This window comes from Rhinoderma darwinii, chromosome 4, assembly GCF_050947455.1.
Source record: "Rhinoderma darwinii isolate aRhiDar2 chromosome 4, aRhiDar2.hap1, whole genome shotgun sequence".
Taxonomy (NCBI): domain Eukaryota; kingdom Metazoa; phylum Chordata; class Amphibia; order Anura; family Rhinodermatidae; genus Rhinoderma; species Rhinoderma darwinii.
The window spans coordinates 373392522-373411910 of NC_134690.1; the positions used below are offsets into that span (position 1 = coordinate 373392522).

General features: G+C 41.2%; 1 protein-coding gene across 1 annotated transcript in view; it reads right to left on the bottom strand.

The window, feature by feature from the left end:
• Window positions 1-2537: 2537 nt before the first annotated feature.
• The window catches only part of LGALSL (galectin like), a 35712-nt gene continuing 18860 nt past the window's right edge, over window positions 2538-19389 (bottom strand). The window contains exons 4-5 of the mRNA XM_075863135.1: window positions 16272-16449; window positions 2538-5802 (exon numbers count right to left, since the gene is read on the bottom strand). Coding sequence (XP_075719250.1) covers window positions 5659-5802; window positions 16272-16449 — 322 coding nt within the window. The 3' untranslated portion in view covers window positions 2538-5658. The remainder of the gene's footprint in view (window positions 5803-16271; window positions 16450-19389) is intronic.

The following is a 19389-nucleotide window of genomic DNA, read 5'->3' on the forward strand; positions in this document are numbered from 1 at the left end:
AAGAACACATATTGCTAATTGTAAGTTGCTACAATAGATAAGCTGCAGGTCCCATGGTATTGACTTTACACATAGCTGTGCCACTTACCATCATCTGATTCAGGATTTGTTATAGGCATGGTCTTGATTTCAATTAAATATGAGCTCCTATCTTTGTGGGCCATGGAAGTATTTAATATTAGATATTTCCAATAAAATCATATCCCATAGGTTTTTGCATGAGACTGAAAAGTACACAAGCCCTTAAAAACGATGGTTATTATAATCCCATTAAAACATAATTTGACTAGTTTTCCTGTTTGTATAAGGGTATGTTCACACGCAGTAGCAAAATACGTCTGAAATTACGGAGCTCTTTTCAGGCGAAATCAGCTCCTGAATTTCAGACGTTTTTGCAAGTACTCGCGTTTTTCGCGGCGTCTTTTACAGACGTTTTTGGAGCGGTTTTTCAATGGAGTCAATGAAAAACGGATCCAAAAACGTCCCTAGAAGTGACATGCACTTCTTTAACGCGGTCGTCTTTTTACGCACCGTCTTTTGACAGCGACGCGTAAAATTACACCTTGTCTGAACAGAACATCGTAAAACCCATTGCAAGCAATGGGCAGATGTTTGTAGGCGTAATGGAGCTGTTTTTTGAGGCGTAATTCGAGGCGTAAAACGCCTGCAGCGATGTTCTGCTCACTGGCAGAACAGCTAATCTAGAGAAAGAGGGGGAAGCAGGCTGGCAGACGTCTCCTGTAATCAGCTCAATCATGTGAAAAGAGGTTCTCCAAACGGGAGAAGCCCTTTAAGCTGCCTATCCGATCTATTGTTCCCTGACATCAGTTTCAGGATAAGGTCTAGAACCCTCAGAGACATTAGACCTGTGGCTTTGCCAACAAATATCTTATGTTTATATGTGCCCACCAAATTCCTGTGGAATTCATTTCTATAAACTAGACAAACACCCCACTCTTCAGAATACAGGAGGTTTATACTTAGAAGCTGGGGATGAATGTTAAGTAATAGCCAAGTGATGGGTGGATTTGAAGAAAAGTAGAAGCCTAAATTATCCTGGGATTACTAGAAGCGCAGGAGAAGACAATGAATCACAATACCAATAGATAATCCCTGCATCAGCATTTGGATGGATTGTAAAACAGAGATGAGAAGCATAGAAAAGAGATTATAGTAATTAAAAAGGGACCAAACTAGTGTAAAGCATTAGTTTATAGCAACTGAACAGCACAAACAGCCATGGTGAAAATGATGTCCTTAAAGGGTAACTAAACGTTCAACAAACTTCTGACATGTCATAGTGACATATCAGAAGTTTTGATTGGTGGGTGTCTGAGCACTGAGATCCCCACCAATCACCAAAACGAAGCGGCCGAAGTGCTCGTGTGACACTCAGCCGCTTCGTTTCTGTTAAGCTTTTTCCGGAAATCAATGTAGTGGAGTACGGGCTCAATAGAAAGTCTATGAGCCCGTACTCAGATACATCGGCTTTCCGGAAAAAGCCAAGCAGAAACAAAGCGGCTGAGTGTCACACGAGCACTTCTGCTTCGTTTTAGCGATTGGTGGGGATCTCAGTGCTCGGACCCCCACCAATCCAAACTTCTGACATGTCACTATGACATGTCAGAAGTTTGTTGAACGTTTAGTTACCGTTTAGGAAATGTGGCACACAGCATGTACACCAAAATTGTGGCTCAATATAATAGTAAATCTGCCCCAGTGTCTCCAAATGGAGAAGACTTGGAACAGCTGTAAATCATCCCAGAAGTGGCCCAAGGGCATAGCAAAATTAATGCAATGAACAGTCACAAAACATCCAAGAAGAACATCCAAAGCAAGTCACAAACATCAGCTAAATTCAATGAGAGACTGCATCAAATAGAAGGAAGAGATGTCTCATGATACTATATTAAAACAAAGTTGTTGTTTTTTGGAAGATTATGCTATGCTATTATGTTTTTGTATGAAAAATGTAAATGAAGTTGTTATATTACAAAAATGTTGACAAAATTCTCATTCTTGGGCGTCGGGTGGCTGTAACAACCGCCAATCCCTGAAACAAAGGGTCAGAAGTGCCCAGCTGGGCGGTGTGTACCTTCAGCTCTAGCCGTTTCTATGGACCTGTACACCGTTCTACTTGGCTCTTGCAGAAGAGCCAAAAAGGGCCGACTAGAGCTGAAGGGGCACAATGCTCATTGGAGCGCTTTTGTCCCTTTGTTTTTTAAATGATCAGTGAGGGTTTTAGCACCTGGACCCCCATGGATCAAAACTACAGACATGACAGTATTTTTTACTAAATTGGGCTGACTATGACAACATGTAACTATAATGTAACTATAATGTTCTGTACCTAGTTATAACTGCAAAATATAAAATTATAAGACTAAAAGCATATTACCACTCTCATCAAATGGCACACATTATAAACATGACAACACAATTTTAGAATTAAAAAAATATATCACAATGTCATGATACGTCTGGATTTGTATCCATTGAGACAGCACAAATCAAATGTTCTACATAAATTATCCCCATTTTCAGTGTTTTTTATTTCTCAGAATAAACTTTTTGTGGAATCACTATCAGAATTCTTAACAAATTACAAAAAATGGCAACACCGTCTTAATACTTGTCAATACAAAAATTTAGAAAGCATGAAAATCACATTCCTCAACCAGAATTACTAGCCAAGTATATCCAAAATATCTATAAATATCTTCAGTACGTGAGATGCTCGATGAATGATTGTATCCTCAAAAACACGTGTACATTCAAAGTGTTTTGTTTTTGTATCCTAAAAAAGGGAAAAATATTGCTTGCCGTTCTAAGGGGGAGTTCACACTGAGTTTTTTGACAAGTAAAACGCACCAAAAAACTGCCGAAAATGCCTCCCATTGATTCCAATGTGAGGCGGAGGCGTTTTTTTCCAGCGAGTGGAAAAACCGTCTCGCGAGAAAAAGAAGGGACATGCCCTATCTTCGGGCGTTTACGCCTCTGACCTCCCATTGACATCAATGGGAGGCAGAGAAAGCGTATTTCGCTGAATTTTGCGACAGATTTTCCACCTGCAAAAAACTCCATGTGAACCCAGCCTAATGCTACATACAATGGATAAATAAGCAACAAAGGAAGCGTCATAAAGGGGTAGACGATATACTGTGCAAACAAACATATTCTACATTCTATGCAAATACCCTGACAATATAGAAATATATTATTGTGCTATTCTAATTCACTTCAGTGCAGAAACAATGTTTTCACACAAAACCTTCTTTATTTGTATGAATTCTGATATTTTGCATTTAAGTTAAATGTAAAGAAGTACAACTACCCTGAATATCGTGAGAAATACACTTACAGTGCGACATGGCTTAGGTGCCAGGAACAAATGGACAACCATTGAATGATGCTGGCTCAGAAAATGATGGTGATGTATGGGGTAATGCTGAGAAAACAATAGGGGGGAGCTTGATTTAAAATAAAAATATAAACTTTTTACAGCAATGGGAAAATGTGAACCCATAGGTTTTATTTTGCATTAAAATTAATATTTGAACTCCACACAAAACCTTAAAATTCCCATATGACTGCAGTTAAATGGTTGTCCTATCTAGACAATGCCTTCTTTGAGGACCCTCTGATGATCAGCTGTTATCGCCAGGGAAAGCAGTAGACAACTGTACATTTGCCACAGTGGCCACTGCAGAAGGAAAATGGTATTACATGTTGCCTATTCAAATTAATGGACAGGCATGTAATACATGGTCACGCTGAGTCCTCCAGAGCGGGAGGTGCCGTTTGCAGCACCTCAGTGAAGGATACCTGAGTGAAGGACACCCTTCTATAAAATCCATATACTCTAATTAGGACAACCTTTTTAAATCCCTTTTTTTTTAAATAGTATATTGTGATATAAGGAGCTGTTTGGTAGGTTCCTCACAATGGAGAGCTGGTGGTCTCTGATTTTCCTTCACTAACAAGATGTATCTCAGGTGTTAAAGGGGATGTACATTAGAAGAAAGGGGCTCTTTTGGTTCCCAGCATTAGCGCCACTGAAGTCTATGGGCTGTGTCTGCTTTCAGAGCCCTCTTCTTCTAAGCTCGTACAACCCATTAACACTTTAGAACCAATTTTTGTGAGTGAAAGAAATAGAGGTCTTGACACTAGAGAGCCCAAATTTGTTCATGGAAAGGAAATCACAGGAGACCACCATCTCGACAATAGAGGACCCTGTCAAACAACAGCCCAAATCGCAATTTCCATTAAGTGAAACATTCATCTTAAAATTAAGTCGAGACGTGCTTTAAATACAGGTTTAAAATGAAATTATTACTACATTCTGTAATATATATAGCACCTGTCCACACTGGGGATACTTTGTAGGTAGCGTATTTTGAGCGCAACATATCTGTAACCTGGTAACCAATATCTTTTACATCTAAGAGAACCAAAAGGCTTATAAATACTGGTTCGGACTGCAAAACGTGTGCGCTGAATAAAGTCTGCAGGCGCTGACCTGAAACCTGGATATATGAATGTAGCTTATTACATGTATATATGTATTCTATGAGTCAGGAACAAATATTGACACTATGTTTAGAAGTTTTTCTTGTTTGTCAGTATTCGTGACATTCCATGGCCTTTATACATCAATCATTTGCTTAGTGCAATAGAAGTTTGGGTAATCTTGACTTTGTAGTGGAAAAATCTGAAATACAGTTTAGTCTTATTGTCACGGTAGTAATAACACTGGCCATTTTGCATTATGATAAAGCAGCATCAGTTCACTATCTAATTTCTGCCGCAGTGACGTCACTCCTTGCTACTTACATGGCTGTATCCTTATGCCTGTGGTCACTGACAAAGGTATTCATATCCAAGATTGCTCTTTACAGAGGAAATACCAGAATATAGGCATGGCCTGCTCTCTATATCTCAGTTTTTCTGGTTTCTTATTGTAAGGGCATTGGGATTAATAGCAACCAATCAGCATCCAGCTTTTTTTTTTGTGTTATGAGAAAATTAAAGAAGGGATTTGATTTGTTAGTTTGCAGTTCAATGTTCCTATGATAATACTTCCCAGACAGAAAGCGGAAGGAAGTGTTGTCATGGGGATATGGATACAGATTATAACGTATAACATATTAAAAAAATTTAGGAGATCTTATATTGCTAGTAGATCTCCAGGTCTAGGACAAGGCAAACTAATATTTCCAATGTAATATTTTTCTGCAATGTCATTTTAGTTCACTCTGCAACAGAAATCCAAATGTGTGATACGAGTTTACATTCACAAGAACAATGTTCCCTTTACTGATTGGCTTTATCATGGGCTCCATGAATGGGTTACTATGAAGATGATGCACAGATGAAATATAACCTCCAAAACACGTTTCTTTTAAGTAAAAATAAAAATGGCTGAAATAATGAAAAATGAGCTGCTGCTTTATGAAAAGTGTAATCCACGTCCATCAAATTTGATTTACAGGTGGCCACCTCTGATATACCAAACACAGAATGGCCACCAGTGGCTCCGTAGTCCTGCAGTCCTGTACAAAGGAAGCAAAGATCACTGATGAAGTGAAGACGGCCTCCTCACATGTGCTGGAGTGTCTGCTCACAGTCCAATGGTGACATCAGACTCTTATTAAGAAATTAACCAAGTTTAGTAAGCTGGATATCTCCGTTGATCTTAACAGTGTCAATAGAAGAAAGTAGTTCCACACGATGGTAAAAGTCAAAAAGCTGGTGTCCATCAACAAATACTCTGAAACGTGGATGCTCGCAGAGAATCTCTACCTACAATGAAAAACATATGTAGAAGTTATTAAAGCAAGGTGCTGGGTGTACTAAAACGGCTTAAAGGGGAAATCTAGTCATATTTCATAGATACATGTGAGTGGGTCACATTGGTGGGATCTGTGACGCTACTGATTTCCAGAAACAAAGATCTTTAGAGCACTTTAAACCATTTGACTCAGAGATTTTATGTTACTGGAAAATCAGAGATTTCCATCTGAACAGTGCCAAAGGAATCACCGAATCCTTTAGTGGTTCAAGGTCACAGATTCAACCGCAGTGATCTTTTCACAGGTATCTATGACATATCAGTAGATCATCTTGACTGGATCTCCCCTTTAAAGAGGCTCTGTCACCACATTATAAGTGGTTTTTATTTTGAAAAACGATGATTTTTTAGCAAGTTATGAGCAATTTTAGATTTATGCTAATTCGTTTCTTAATAGACAACTGGGCGTGTTTTTACTTTTTACCAACGTTGCGTTGTACAGAGGAGTATATGAGGCTGACCAATCAGTGACCCATCAGTGTCATACACTTCTCATTGTTCCTGCCCAGCTTTTTTCACTGCACAATCACGCTGTAACAATGGGCTGGAACAATGAGAAGTGTATGACGCTGATTGGTCACTGATTGGTCAGCGTCATACACTCCTCTGTACAACGCCCAGTTGGTAAAAAGTAAAAACACGCCCAGTTGTCTATTAAGATACGTATTAGCATAAATCTAAAATTGCTCATAACTTGCTCAAAAATTATCGTTTTTCAAAATGAAAATCACTGCTGTCACCTACATTACAGCGCCGATCACATTATGTAGGAGATAGGGCACTTATAATATGGTGACAGAGCCTCTTTAAGTATAGGTTAATTATAAATAATGGTGTACAAGCAGAGAACAAGCTGTGTCAAGCCCATAAACTAGTAGGGTACCTCTTTCTGCAAATACCACAGAAGTCTTAGTGACGTTAGTAGAAGCAATGCTTGGTCTGGGTCTTAATTTTGTGTGTGTGAGCACGCTCGGCGGTCTAGCGTCTTTTGACTTGTATGAATCGATTTTTCGTTTTTGTGTTAGGTAACAGGTCAGATTGGCAGGTATCTAAACAATGGTGAGGTTACTTTGACAGCGCTTGCATTTTATTCTGTTCCACCTGTACAGGTAATTGTAAAGTTAAAAACCTACATAGTATGAGCTCTAAAACACAAATGTTTTATAATCCATGTTTATATAATTTTTCTTTGTAGCTATTATGTCTGTGCACGGCAAAAGCCACCATGCTATTCAGCCCATGTGATGTGTCTCATTCATTTCCATAAAATGTCTAAAATTTGCGCACCTCAATGCAGAAAAACTGCTGGCAAGTTGTAGATTACTGGACCAGTCCCTCCCTGCAGTAACATTACTTGCTCCAGCTGAGGTAACATTAAAATACTGACAACTCGGCTACTGATATCAGCATCTTGATGTGTAGCTCCGGCTCTATAGTATAAGGCCTCATGCAGCATGTGCATTTCTGCCTGTAATACGCAAGGGTCTGTACTGAGTATCCTAAGGCGGGCCACTTCATTTTGGTTGAGTTAGCGGAGAACACTGTCTAATAGCGAAGAACAGAAGAAAACTGATCCAGCACCAGGTAATTTTAAAAGGAAGCAAGGTTCCAATTTTATTTTTAAAAAATCCTAAAATTCCATATACAGGGGTTGTTTGCAATAGTTTTGCCTACTCGTTTTGGACAACGCTTGTGTCCTCATTCATGGCATATCATGATATGCCATGAATTTTAAGAATTTTTTTAAATAAAATTGGAACCTTGCTTCCTTTTAAAATTACCTGGCGCTGGATAACAGTTTTCTTCTGTTCTTCGCTATTGCTACCGTGTGCTGTCTGGACTGAAGACTCGTTGTTGGTGAGCTGGAGGATTCCTCCTACCCCCCTTTTCTCTTTTTTTCTTGTCAACTCTGTCCAATGTATGGCATCCGTCGGAGAATGCTGTGATGTTTTTGAAACAGTGGTATGCACAGCCCTATTCAAATGCAATAACACCGTATTACGGATCCCAAAAACAATGTTGTGCATGAGCCCTTAGAATCCTGATCTACTTAAAGTGTAACTAAACGTTCGACAAACTTCTGACATGCTATAGTGATATGTCAGAAGTTTTGATCGGTGGGGGTCCGAGCACTGAGACCCCCACCAATCACTAAAACGAAGGGGCAGAAGCACTCGTGTGAGCGCTCAGACGCTTCGTTTCTGTTCGGCCTTCTCCAGAAAGCAATGTATCGGAGCACGAGCTCAATAGAAAGTCTATGAGCCTGTACTCTGATACATATAATTATAAAAGAGTATCCGGCACACCAATTTTGAAACAAAGGTATTTTTTTATTTTGTTTTTAATGCCAGTGGCAGAGTGCGACGTTTTGGTCTAGGTGACCTTCATCAGGCACTGAGCCATGCTGGGAAACTGAATTGACGAGCGCTAGTGGTGCTGATAGCGGCTGGCGAGCGCCATGATACAGCGGCCTAACCCTTCCACGTATCTGGTGCTGTCTGAAAATATACACAAATTGTACTCCGATACATCGGCTTTCCAGAAAGAGCCGAACAGAAACTAAGCAGTTCAGCGCTCGCACGAGCGCTTCTGCTGCTTCGTTTTAGCGAATGATGGGGATCTCAGTGCTCGGACTCCCACCAATCAAACCTTCCGACATGTCATTATGACATGTCAGAATTTTGTCGAACGTTTAGTTACCCTTTAAGAATAATACTGAAATCTTTGAAAATTAACTTATTAGTGTACTTTAATAAGTGTCTCTGGTCATTTATACATTGTAGAAGCAGCCATTTTTGGTAGACTGAACCAGTATTAACCATAAAATGCTCTATACAGCCACAAGTGAATCTGTCAACTGCTCTCTGATTTGTTTCCTTCCTTGAAGTCACTAAAGATAATGGCCCACGTTTACCATCATAAAATTGTTGGCTGAAATTTTCGACTTTCTTCATCACTTGCCAAATTTGAAAAGTGACTAGAAAATTTGGCATAGTCTCCAAGAAGAGCATAATAAAGCATGAAAATGGCGGAAATTTTGGAACAAATCTACACCTGCTCATAGCCATAATGAATATACAAGTGTCTGTGTATAATTTTTCTGCATTCCCAAGTGTCAGTATGCTAATGTTATGATCAAGGGTAGACACAATATAAATGTTATTATTGATGATGATGATGATGATGATGATAATAATAACAATGTATTTGGTGTATATGTGGGAAAATATAGTTAGTATTAGTAAGCACAGGCTGAGTGAGCGTGTATTGAGAGGTGCAGTAAAGGTTATTAGGGGGTGTAAATTACAAAAAAAATTGCCGGACAGGCAAACCTGTATTTCTGTATCACTTTGACACTGACGATGTGAGATGTATTCACTGCAGGAGAAAAGGCTGTTAATTCAGTCTAATTTGTGTGCAAAGTCAGTTCACTTCATATAATGTAACTATTAACACACGCAGAACAGAACCTACTACAATGCCGTGAAACTTTCTACAAGTTTCGAATGTCCATTGCAATAAATTTACATTTCTGTCAAGGGTTGAAATCTGCCACAGTTCATCTTCAGTCAAACTTCTGGAAACTTGCATTAGGCTACATTCACACGACAGTGAAAAACAGCCGAGCGATGGACGTTTTTCTAACGACCATCACACGACTGTTTTCAGAACAATGAAGTCCTGTGGATGTATTCACATGGCCGTTTTTTAAGGGCCCATGATTATTGGCCATCAAAAAATAGGGCAGAAAATAGGACCGTGTTTTCACGGTCAGACGGCCCCCATAGAAGTCAATGGATCCGTTTTTACCGGCCGTTTTTTAGGAAACAATCCTTGTAACAGCCGGTGAAAACTGATCCTGGCCGAGTACTCCCCGCACACATCGCTACTTTGAGCGCTGAGCCCGGGGAAGTCCTGGACATTACTGTCCATTAAAGGACAGTGATGTCAGGCTTTCAACAATAGAATCCCCAGCCAGAGCATCGCAAGATCTCTGGCCGAGGACTCCAGTCTTGTAGATAGCACTCCTCCATGTAGATAGTTCCCCCCTGCCTGAAAATAGCAACCCCCCCATAGATAGCGCCAATGTAGCTTCCTGTAGGATCAGAATCCCCAGCGGCCAGATCCCGCTCTGGCAGGGGATTCTGCTCCTAGAGAAGCCCCCGGCGTCACTATCCATATATGGACAGTGACGTCAAGGGGTTACTCCTGGGGCGGAATCCCCGGTCCTCTGGCAGGGGATTTCACTCTCTTGACGTCACTGTCCATATATGGACAGAGACGTCAGGGGCTCCGTCTATGAGGAATCCCAGGCCAGAGGGATTCTGCTCCTACAGTAAGTTATAGTGGCGCTAACTACCGGAGAGAGGGTTGGTATCTACAAGGGGGTGCTATCTACAAGGGGGGTGCTATCTACAGGGGGGTGCTGCTATATTGGGGGTATTGCACTATCTACATGAGCACTACAGGGGACACTGTGGCACTATGTGGGCTCTCTGGCACTATCACCAAAGGACACTGTGGCACTATGTGGGCACTGGCACTTTACATGTGGGCACTATGTCACTTTATATGTGGGCACTGTGGTACTATGTGGGCAATGTGGCACTATCTACAATGGGCACTGTGGCACTATGTGGGCACTAGCACTCTATATGTGGGCACTGTTACTTTATATGTGGGCACTGTGGTACTATGTGGGCAATGTGGCATTATGGCACTATGTGGGAACTGGCACTTTATATGTGGGCACTGTTACTTTATATGTGGGCACTGTGGTACTATGTGGGCAATGTGGCACGATCTACAATGGGCACTGTGGCACTATATGGGCACTGGCACTTTATATGTGGGCACTATGTCACTATATGTGGGCACCTTGGTACTATGTGGGCACTGTGGTACTATGTGGGCACTGGCACTTTGGCACTATCTACAGTGGGCACTGGCAATATGTGGGCACTGTGGTACTATATGGGCACTGGCCCTATGTAGGCATTATCTACAGTGGGCACTGTGACACTATCTACAGGGACATTGCAGCACTATCTACATGGGGTGCACTGTGGTATTTTAAGGGGTTTGGGACAAATTAAATTCATCCTTTTTTTTTTTAACAGCCATTAAAAACGGATGGAAAATGGATGACAAACGGCCATTAGAAACGGAAAGACGGACTGGAAATGGATGAAAATTTAGAGACACTGATGCAAAATGGCCATGACAAACTCACAGTTGATCAGTTTTTAATGGCCATTTTTTTTCACAGTCGTGTGAATGTAGCCAGGGTGGTTTCACACATAACGTTTTTAGGTAAAATGCAGTGTTTTTTTGTAGCCTTTTTCTTGGTGTTTTTTAGCGCAAAAGTCAATACTGCTGTTTGCTAATAGTCAATACTGAACTAAAATGCACGACAAACAATGCTTTATTGTTTGTGGTGTTTTTCATCACTGTTGGTGTTTTTTGGGTCCATGGTAATTTTTTTAGATTTTTTTTAAAACGCAGCTTGCACTACATATAGTATTTTTTTTCCAGAAGTTTTCCAATAGGCTTCTCAATAGAACTTGAAAAAACGGCTATAAAAAAACGCATGTTTAAAATTCTCAGCATGAAAAAACACCACCTAAAAATCATGTGTAAAAAACGCATCAAATTCATGGAGTTTTTTCACAAGCCAGAACAAAACACCCACGAAAAAAAACTATGTGTGTGTGAAGGAAGCCTTAGGGTATGTTCACACAGATTTTTATGGAGCTGTTTTTGACGCGGGAACTGCATCGGAAACGCCTCCCAAGATTTCAATGGGAGACAGAGAAAGTGGTCTTCGCAGTATTTTTTGCCCGTGGCGCTCAATGGCCGCAGCTGAAAAACGCGGCAAAGGGAGTGCAGGCAGGTCAAAATCTGCCTCAAAATTGCTGAAGGAATATTGAAGCATATTTATCCGCCTGGAAAAAACAGGGACTTCGAGAGTTATTTCAATTTCAGCAGATAAAGTGTAGTCATTGTATAATGAAAAGTTATATCATTTCCCAACATACTTTTATATTACTATACTATTAATATTAACTCCTCACAGTTTTTAAGAGCTCTGCTATCGGTCATTCAATAGGAATCATTATTGTTTACTTCCACTGGATACAAATCTGTCCTGGACACGTGATGATCACATAGGTGCACGGGTCGTTACACTTACAGTACAGTTATCAGAGCTCTGTCTTGTAGCACAAGGACAGATTTTTATCCACAAATAATATAAACAATGAAGGTTCCTATTGAATGACAGCAAGCAGGGATCTTGAAAACTGTGTGTAATTGATACATTGTAATTGATATATTGGAAATTTGTATTACTTTCCATTATACAATGAATAACCTTTATTTGCTGGAACTGAAATACCCCCTTTAAATATTTGGGCATGTCATACTGCTCTGAGTACACGAGCTGGCTTGTATTTATTATTCTATCTGAACATCTTCCTTCTTCACCCCTAAATCAGCAGTCCCCTAATGTGTAAAGAATTGTATAGAGAAGAATATTTGTAAGTCCTTGGGTCAGTGTATTTGTGTAGAGGTTCAGATACTGCATTATATTACCACAGCGGCCACATGCGCGGTGCTGTATATGGGAATTTGTGGCTGGATATTTACAGTGGTCTATAGTCAACCAGTTGCACACTCCAGTAAGACAGTTTATAGCCTTCCAAGATGCTACAAGGAACTGAATTTCTTTTGCCTTCTCTGGATTTGACTAGTGAGTTTATTAGGCCTCATTCACATCTGCGTCGGTCATTCCATTGTTCTGCTGAGGCAGAGGAGCAGAACAACGAAAATAAGGTAAGCGCCGGTTACGTTGTGCAACGGACACCATTGGTTTTCATGCGTTCCATCGGGTTTCCATCAGGGTGTCTGTGGCTTTACCAGAATCAATAGTGCGGCATGCTGCGTTATTGTTTCCGGTATTTTTTGGCCAAATCTGTGACGGAGGCCCCTAACGAAGCCTCCAATGCAGATGTGAACCGTGCCTAGCGATGTTCCCATAATGTAAATGTAACAATTTAACAAAGGTGTGAAAGACATGAAGGTGATGCAGATCAGCGCTCTGTAGTCAGCCTCTTTCATTTCCCGTCTGGTTTCTCTCTTTTGTCCTGTCTTATAGTAGCACTAATCTGATAATGCTGGAAAATCCACACAAAAGGAGCTTACGTCACATATGTCATATGCCCCCTAAATATATGTTATAAACTTATCATACAATATAGTCATGAGGCTAAATAACTGATTACATGTATACAGCTTTTAATACACTTAGGACCCATGCAACTGTTTAGCGCTGTAATACGGCACCAGGAGAAGTCTATGGGTTAGTATGCCTCCGATTTCATAAATAAGGTTTTCTTCCGATTCATACGGAATGCAGCAAAAAAAATTGTGCCCTGTTCCATCAGATGCCGAATTGCAGATGTATTCTCCCCTAGAAGCATTGATTATAGGGGACAATATCTCTGTGCATAAGGCCTTAGTGGAATAGTTGCACCTGTAATGACAGAATGGTTTAAAAATTGGTTGAAATATTTCTAAATGTTATCACCAGTGCTCCATTTAACCTGTGCTTTTTTATTCGGAGTTCCTTTATTTTTGTATTATGTTTTTGTAATTTACTATCCATCACTTTTCTATTTACCTCAATTCTTTTTTTATTGCATTCTCCAAAAAATGTACTAAAAGTCTATGAACTTATATTCACTTTATCACCTGGTTAATACTCACAGGAGTTTGCATTTATTGGTCACGCGTTTTATGCCACCATGCGGACAAGTCGCTGACTGCATTGCATGGGGATAATCATCGAGCATATCCACAGCACATCAAACTGGCAGAATCCTGAATGTCAGCCTCCGATTTTTGCTGTGGATTCTCTAGTAAATACATGTCAAATTTGCCATGGCATGCTAACAGTGCTCAGGCCCCAACTAGTAGTATCTGCGAATTTACCTAAGAAATGCAGTTGAGGCCCAAGGGCATTTGCCCTTTTTGCCCTCCCTATTATCTGGCTCTGGGTCGACTGGATTGGCTCACAGAAACAGACAACAATAAATGCATTTGCATTATGTTTCTCCGGGATCTGAAGCACAGAGAAGTTTCAATGTAGTTAGTAACGTCAGCTGGCCATAAAGAATCTCCCCTGATCTGACAAGCGTTCAGAGAGTTAACTGATGTTCCCAAATCCTATGTAAGGGCAGCATACTATTAGTCTAAATGGAGCAAAAACGTATTGTGACGTTTGGCTTATCGAGCCTATTAAAGAATACAGTGGACTAGTTATTAGCCTGATGTATTCATGAGGGGAGCTCTACCCCGCGCCCCTCACTGTATCCGTACACTGTGGCCCCTTTAAAGGCTATGTAGAGCGTTGGGGCATTTGTTTAAATTAAATGTACATATTTATTGATAAAACATATTTGTAATTGACTTTTTTTTTTCAATTTGGTTTACTTTTTCGAGATTCAGCTTCTATACATTCACTACACATAGAAGCTGCATCTTTGAGCTTTCAGTCACATCCGTTAGCCAACTGCACTGACGGCTCGGCTGTGAGCGCTTACTTTGTTCCTCTGATGCCTTCTATAACCCTATTACAGATCATATCTAGGTTGATTAACTTAGATATGGTCGGTAAGACGGTTGTAGAAGGCATCAGCGGGACACAGTAATTGCTGACAGCCGAGCCGTCAGTGCAGTTTGCTGGCGGATGCCTTTGAGGCGCCGAGATGCAGCTTCTATGTTTAGTGAATTCATAGAAGCTGAATCTCTAAAAAGTTAACACAATTTCTAATAAACGTCACGTACAAATATGTATTTTTTATCAATAAATATGTACATTTATTGTAAGAAGCCCCCCAAAGGGTTACATAGCTTTAAAAGGGTTGTTACATTTACATTGATGGCCTGTCCTTAGGATACTTATGATAATTCTTTAATATGGAAAGTGCTGCTAATTAGAATGGCTGGCACAGGAATAATGTTATTCGGCTGCTCGGCTCCAGAAGTGAGACTATGCCTCAGGCTAATTAATTCTCTGAAGTTATTTGCATCAGCAATCTTCCCCCTTTGCTTAATTGTGTTAAGTAATTCATTGAAACAATACATTTCTCTTGTAGAGATGTGAGCGATAGAACTATCCTCATAAATTCCGCTGGAACACTTGACACTTTAATTTTTTTTTTTATTTCGTCCCCTTCACACTTGCATTTCAACGATATCATTTTAGCATGAAGTCAATACATAGACAATGTCATGACTGATCATTTTTATTTCAGAAAATTATAATTTCTAAAATCATACAAATTAATAATTATATTATTAATATTCATGATCTTTGGGATGATTTATTAAAATTTGTGAGAAATTGCGGTAAAAAAGTGTAGTACATGGTGGGGGGCAAATGTATTATACATTTTGGATACTTTTTACGACCCTTGATAGTTTTGACAAGTGTCTAGAAAAAGGGACGTTGCCAAGAGGAGCCGTAAAATGTGCCAAATTTCTTAACAGCGTGAGCCATTTTTCATAGCAAAATACATATGTAAAGTCCCCTAAAGATGAGGAGGAGTAGGGAAAAGAAGTGTCTAAGATATCTACTAAATTTCTCCAAATCTATTATGTCACTGCGTCATTTTCATCCCAAATGTAAAATTATGCAGTTTATGACACTATTGACAAATCTAAATATCGACATTTCTAACAACTCTTGCACACAATCGAGTTCTGGCCGTGAAAACGGTCCGTGTGGCGGCCGCATTTCCTGGCTCGACCGTGGTACAGGTGAACGGGACTCTTGGCATCAGACATTTTATGATGCTAGGAGTCTCTGCCTCTCCACGGAACTGCTGTTCTGTACTTTATCATTTTGTGATTATGGCCACCTTTTCTGGCACTTGTGAATGGACGGAGCAGAGCTGATGTCACAATGTCTGTGATCACATATTAGGCCTCATGCACATGAACGTAGTGGTGTGTACGGCCGTGATTTTCGGCTCGGACGGCCGCGGAGTGTCACCGGGCTGTGCACATGGCCGCGTGCATTCATTTCTATGAGCCTGGACCGCAAAACACGGCCGTAATAAGACATGTCCTATCTTTTTGCGGTCCAGGCTCCTAGGCAATGCACAGACCGTGGAAATCACAGTCGTGTGCATGGGCCCATAGAAATGAATGAGACAGCAATTCACCCGCAGATTTGCGGGTGAATTGCGGCCGCAAAAACCCGTTCGTGTGCATGGGGCCTTAAAGCCAATGGGGCAAAAATGCTGCACAAAATACCACTTGATTGCCATAACTTCTACGTGCTGAATTGGCATTTTTATGGGAAAGCCACCAGTTGTTTTATGTATGGCCATTCTTATCCAGTCTTATTACTTACTTTTAATGGCTGATCAGCAATAAATGGAAAATAAGGGATTGCGGATTCCTCTTCTCCCCACTCTCCAGATACACAGGCATTCCTGACCAGCTGCTTATCGGTGAATTCTGCTTTCACCTCAATGGCCACATCAGCTGGAGGATCTTCTGAGTCTCCACATGTCAACTGGATGTCAAAACTAAAGAAAAGAGAAGGTATCTCAGATCTGATCATATACAAGAAAGTGGTAGGAAGTTTACTGATGTTTCTACTGATAAGACACCTACATAGAAGGACATTTCAAGGCATATCAGGAATCTGAGGAATGAGCAGCGACCACTACTTGTCTAGTCTGGTCATGCACTTCTGGTATTTCTAAATCTATGAGGGGGTCAACAACGTAACTTCTTCCTCAAGACTGTCCTCAAGAATCTCAGTGCACTCTAGATATGGACATGATGATGAATTAGCACCAGTGCCCAATTGAAACACATTGGCAAATGTTTTTTTATTTTCTTAGACATCATAAGCTTCCATGCATGAGCCCTCTAGAGCGGGATGATAGGGGACTTCTACAGTTATTATCTGAGAATACTTCTCTTCATGAACCATAATAATGGTGCTAAAACTGTTATCCTACATATGTTGTGATCTCAGGTCAATACCCGATATTAACTGTTATGTGGCATTGCATATAACCAGCATTAAGAACTACTGTCATTAACCAGTGGCACTTTAACCAAGAACTTATGTAAGTTGCCCATAAAGGATTGAACTAGTGGATGCTAAAAGCCCCCCTCCCCCCTTAGCAACCCCCAGGACCTGAGTTTAGGGGCTGTATACTTTCCCTAGCATTCAACTGAAAAGGACATTTGGGAAAATCATTGTCCTACTTTATAACCATCTCACAGTCAATGAAAAGATCCTGAGCAATGCTGATTGGCTGAGAGCAGCGGACTGACAGCCAGGGCGCTCCTCATAACTCTTTACCAAAATGTCCTTTTAAGCTGGATACCAGGCACAATATATAATCCAACAAACTGAGTTTCTGGGAGCTGTATAGTATATAGTTCTATGCCTTATGTATTTATAAACTGATTTCTTTTGGAATTGTTTCTTATGGTCCCGTATCACATGCCAATCTGGGACCAGGATGCACATTAGCAAAATTATATCATCCTTTTAGCCATGTGTAGGAGAGATCTCTTTTCTCCTCCACAACATGATACCTAGAGTGGTTGTCACTTAGTTTAACCCCCTAGACCAGGGGTCGGGAACCTATGGCTCGCGAGCCAGATATGGCTCTTTTGATGGCCGTATCTGGCTCGCAGACAGGGCTCCTACCTGTCTATGGGAGGGATGCACGTTGCAGCCGCACAGCTCAGTATAGTACACATGACTATGAGAGCGGGGCTGCGGCTGTGTAATTCAGCCACAGCCCCGCTCCTGAGTCCTGACATATGCGCGCGGGGTCAGCATCATGTGATGCGGCCGGCGCTGCACTAATGATCTGCGGCATTGAAGACAGAACATGGCGGGCGCGCTACAAAGCACCCCCATGTTGTCTTCAGTGCCTGAACTGCCGCTCATTAGTGCAGTGCCGGCCGCATCTCCTCATGCTGACCGCGCGCGCACTTCCTGTCAGGAGCGGGGCAATGGCTGTATTACACAGCCGCAGCCCCGCTCTATAACGCCGGAGATCAGAGAACCTCTCATCTCCGCCGTTATTCCCGTGAATGCTGCGATCACAGCTGACTGCAGCATTCAGGGGAAAGTGAGAAGGGGGGATGCCCCTGGATCGCATCACAGGGAATTCCTGTGACGCGATCGAGGGCCATACCATATATGGGCAGACAGCCCAGGGTCTATTGACGGACCCCAGGGCTGTCTGACCATATCTCTTGTTGTTAGGATATACCCAAGTATGTCCTAACAACAGCCTGTGTGCTATCCGTCCACAGGCTAATGTACTGGCACATATCTGATATATGTCAGTACATTAAAGTTTAAAAATAAAGTAAAAACAAAGTATGGTTACATTTTTAAAAAATTATACACCTTCACCTTTTTTACAATAAACATTAAAATAAGTCTCAATACATAAAATACACACATTCAGTAATGGCGCGGACAACAATGTTTTTGCATCATTTATGATGTGTACGCTGTAAAAAAATGAAATAAACACGGCTTTCATTCACTTATTAATGTGAGGCGCGAGGTGCGATGAATTTACCCTCCATGTTCCTCACATTAATAGTAATTAACCCCATCATGTACCTCGCCTATCTGCGCATGCGCGAGTTCAAAGAGACAGAGAGTCCTGGGTCCTGCCGCCGATGGCCATAGTGAAGCGCTCCTGCACGAAATGGTGAGTATATCTTAAATTCTATATTTTAAGGGTAAAAGTTGGGGGTCGTCTTATACGCCCAGTCGTCTTATACGCCGACATATACGGTAGTTCTTTGATGGCCTGATAAGCATTGGCGGCAGTGGTGAGCGGCAGGGAGCATGGACTACATTTCCCATAACTCCCTGCATAGCCGCGCCGTCTGCAAGCACGCACCTGCGTCCCCTAGTGAAGCGGCATCTGCCTCCTCCCTTGTGTCTCCCTTGGACGTTCCAGAAACCCCTGGCTGTGCTGCTGCTTTGAAGGTGAACATTATAACATGGAAATTGTTACACAGCCTCATGGTCAGCAGCAGTGAGCTGCATCAATAAAGGGGCTGTGTAATACAGTGTGTCCCACCAACCCCCCCTTCCCACTTCACCCCTGAAAATAATCCCACATAATCCATAATATAGCCCCCCCCCCCAAAAAAATAAAAATATGGCCTTAAAAAACATCTGCCACCCATATTACACTCTTGGGGGCTTTAAATTAATCTCTTGTGGGCATAAGAAACTGATTTAAAGGACCACTATCAGGGCAAAAATCTGTTCTGAGCGCTTTATTACAGCTCTGGAGGTCTCCCAGATGGGTCTGAGCCTCTCTTTTTTGTTCATTTTCTGTAAGACCAACACTTTTAAAAGGGCCACTGACAGATACAATTGCTCCAGCGGTCACTTAGTACACAAAGGAGTGTTCCTCTCTGCTGCACTAAGCCACCGCTGGACCTAAACAATAATTCGCTGTAAA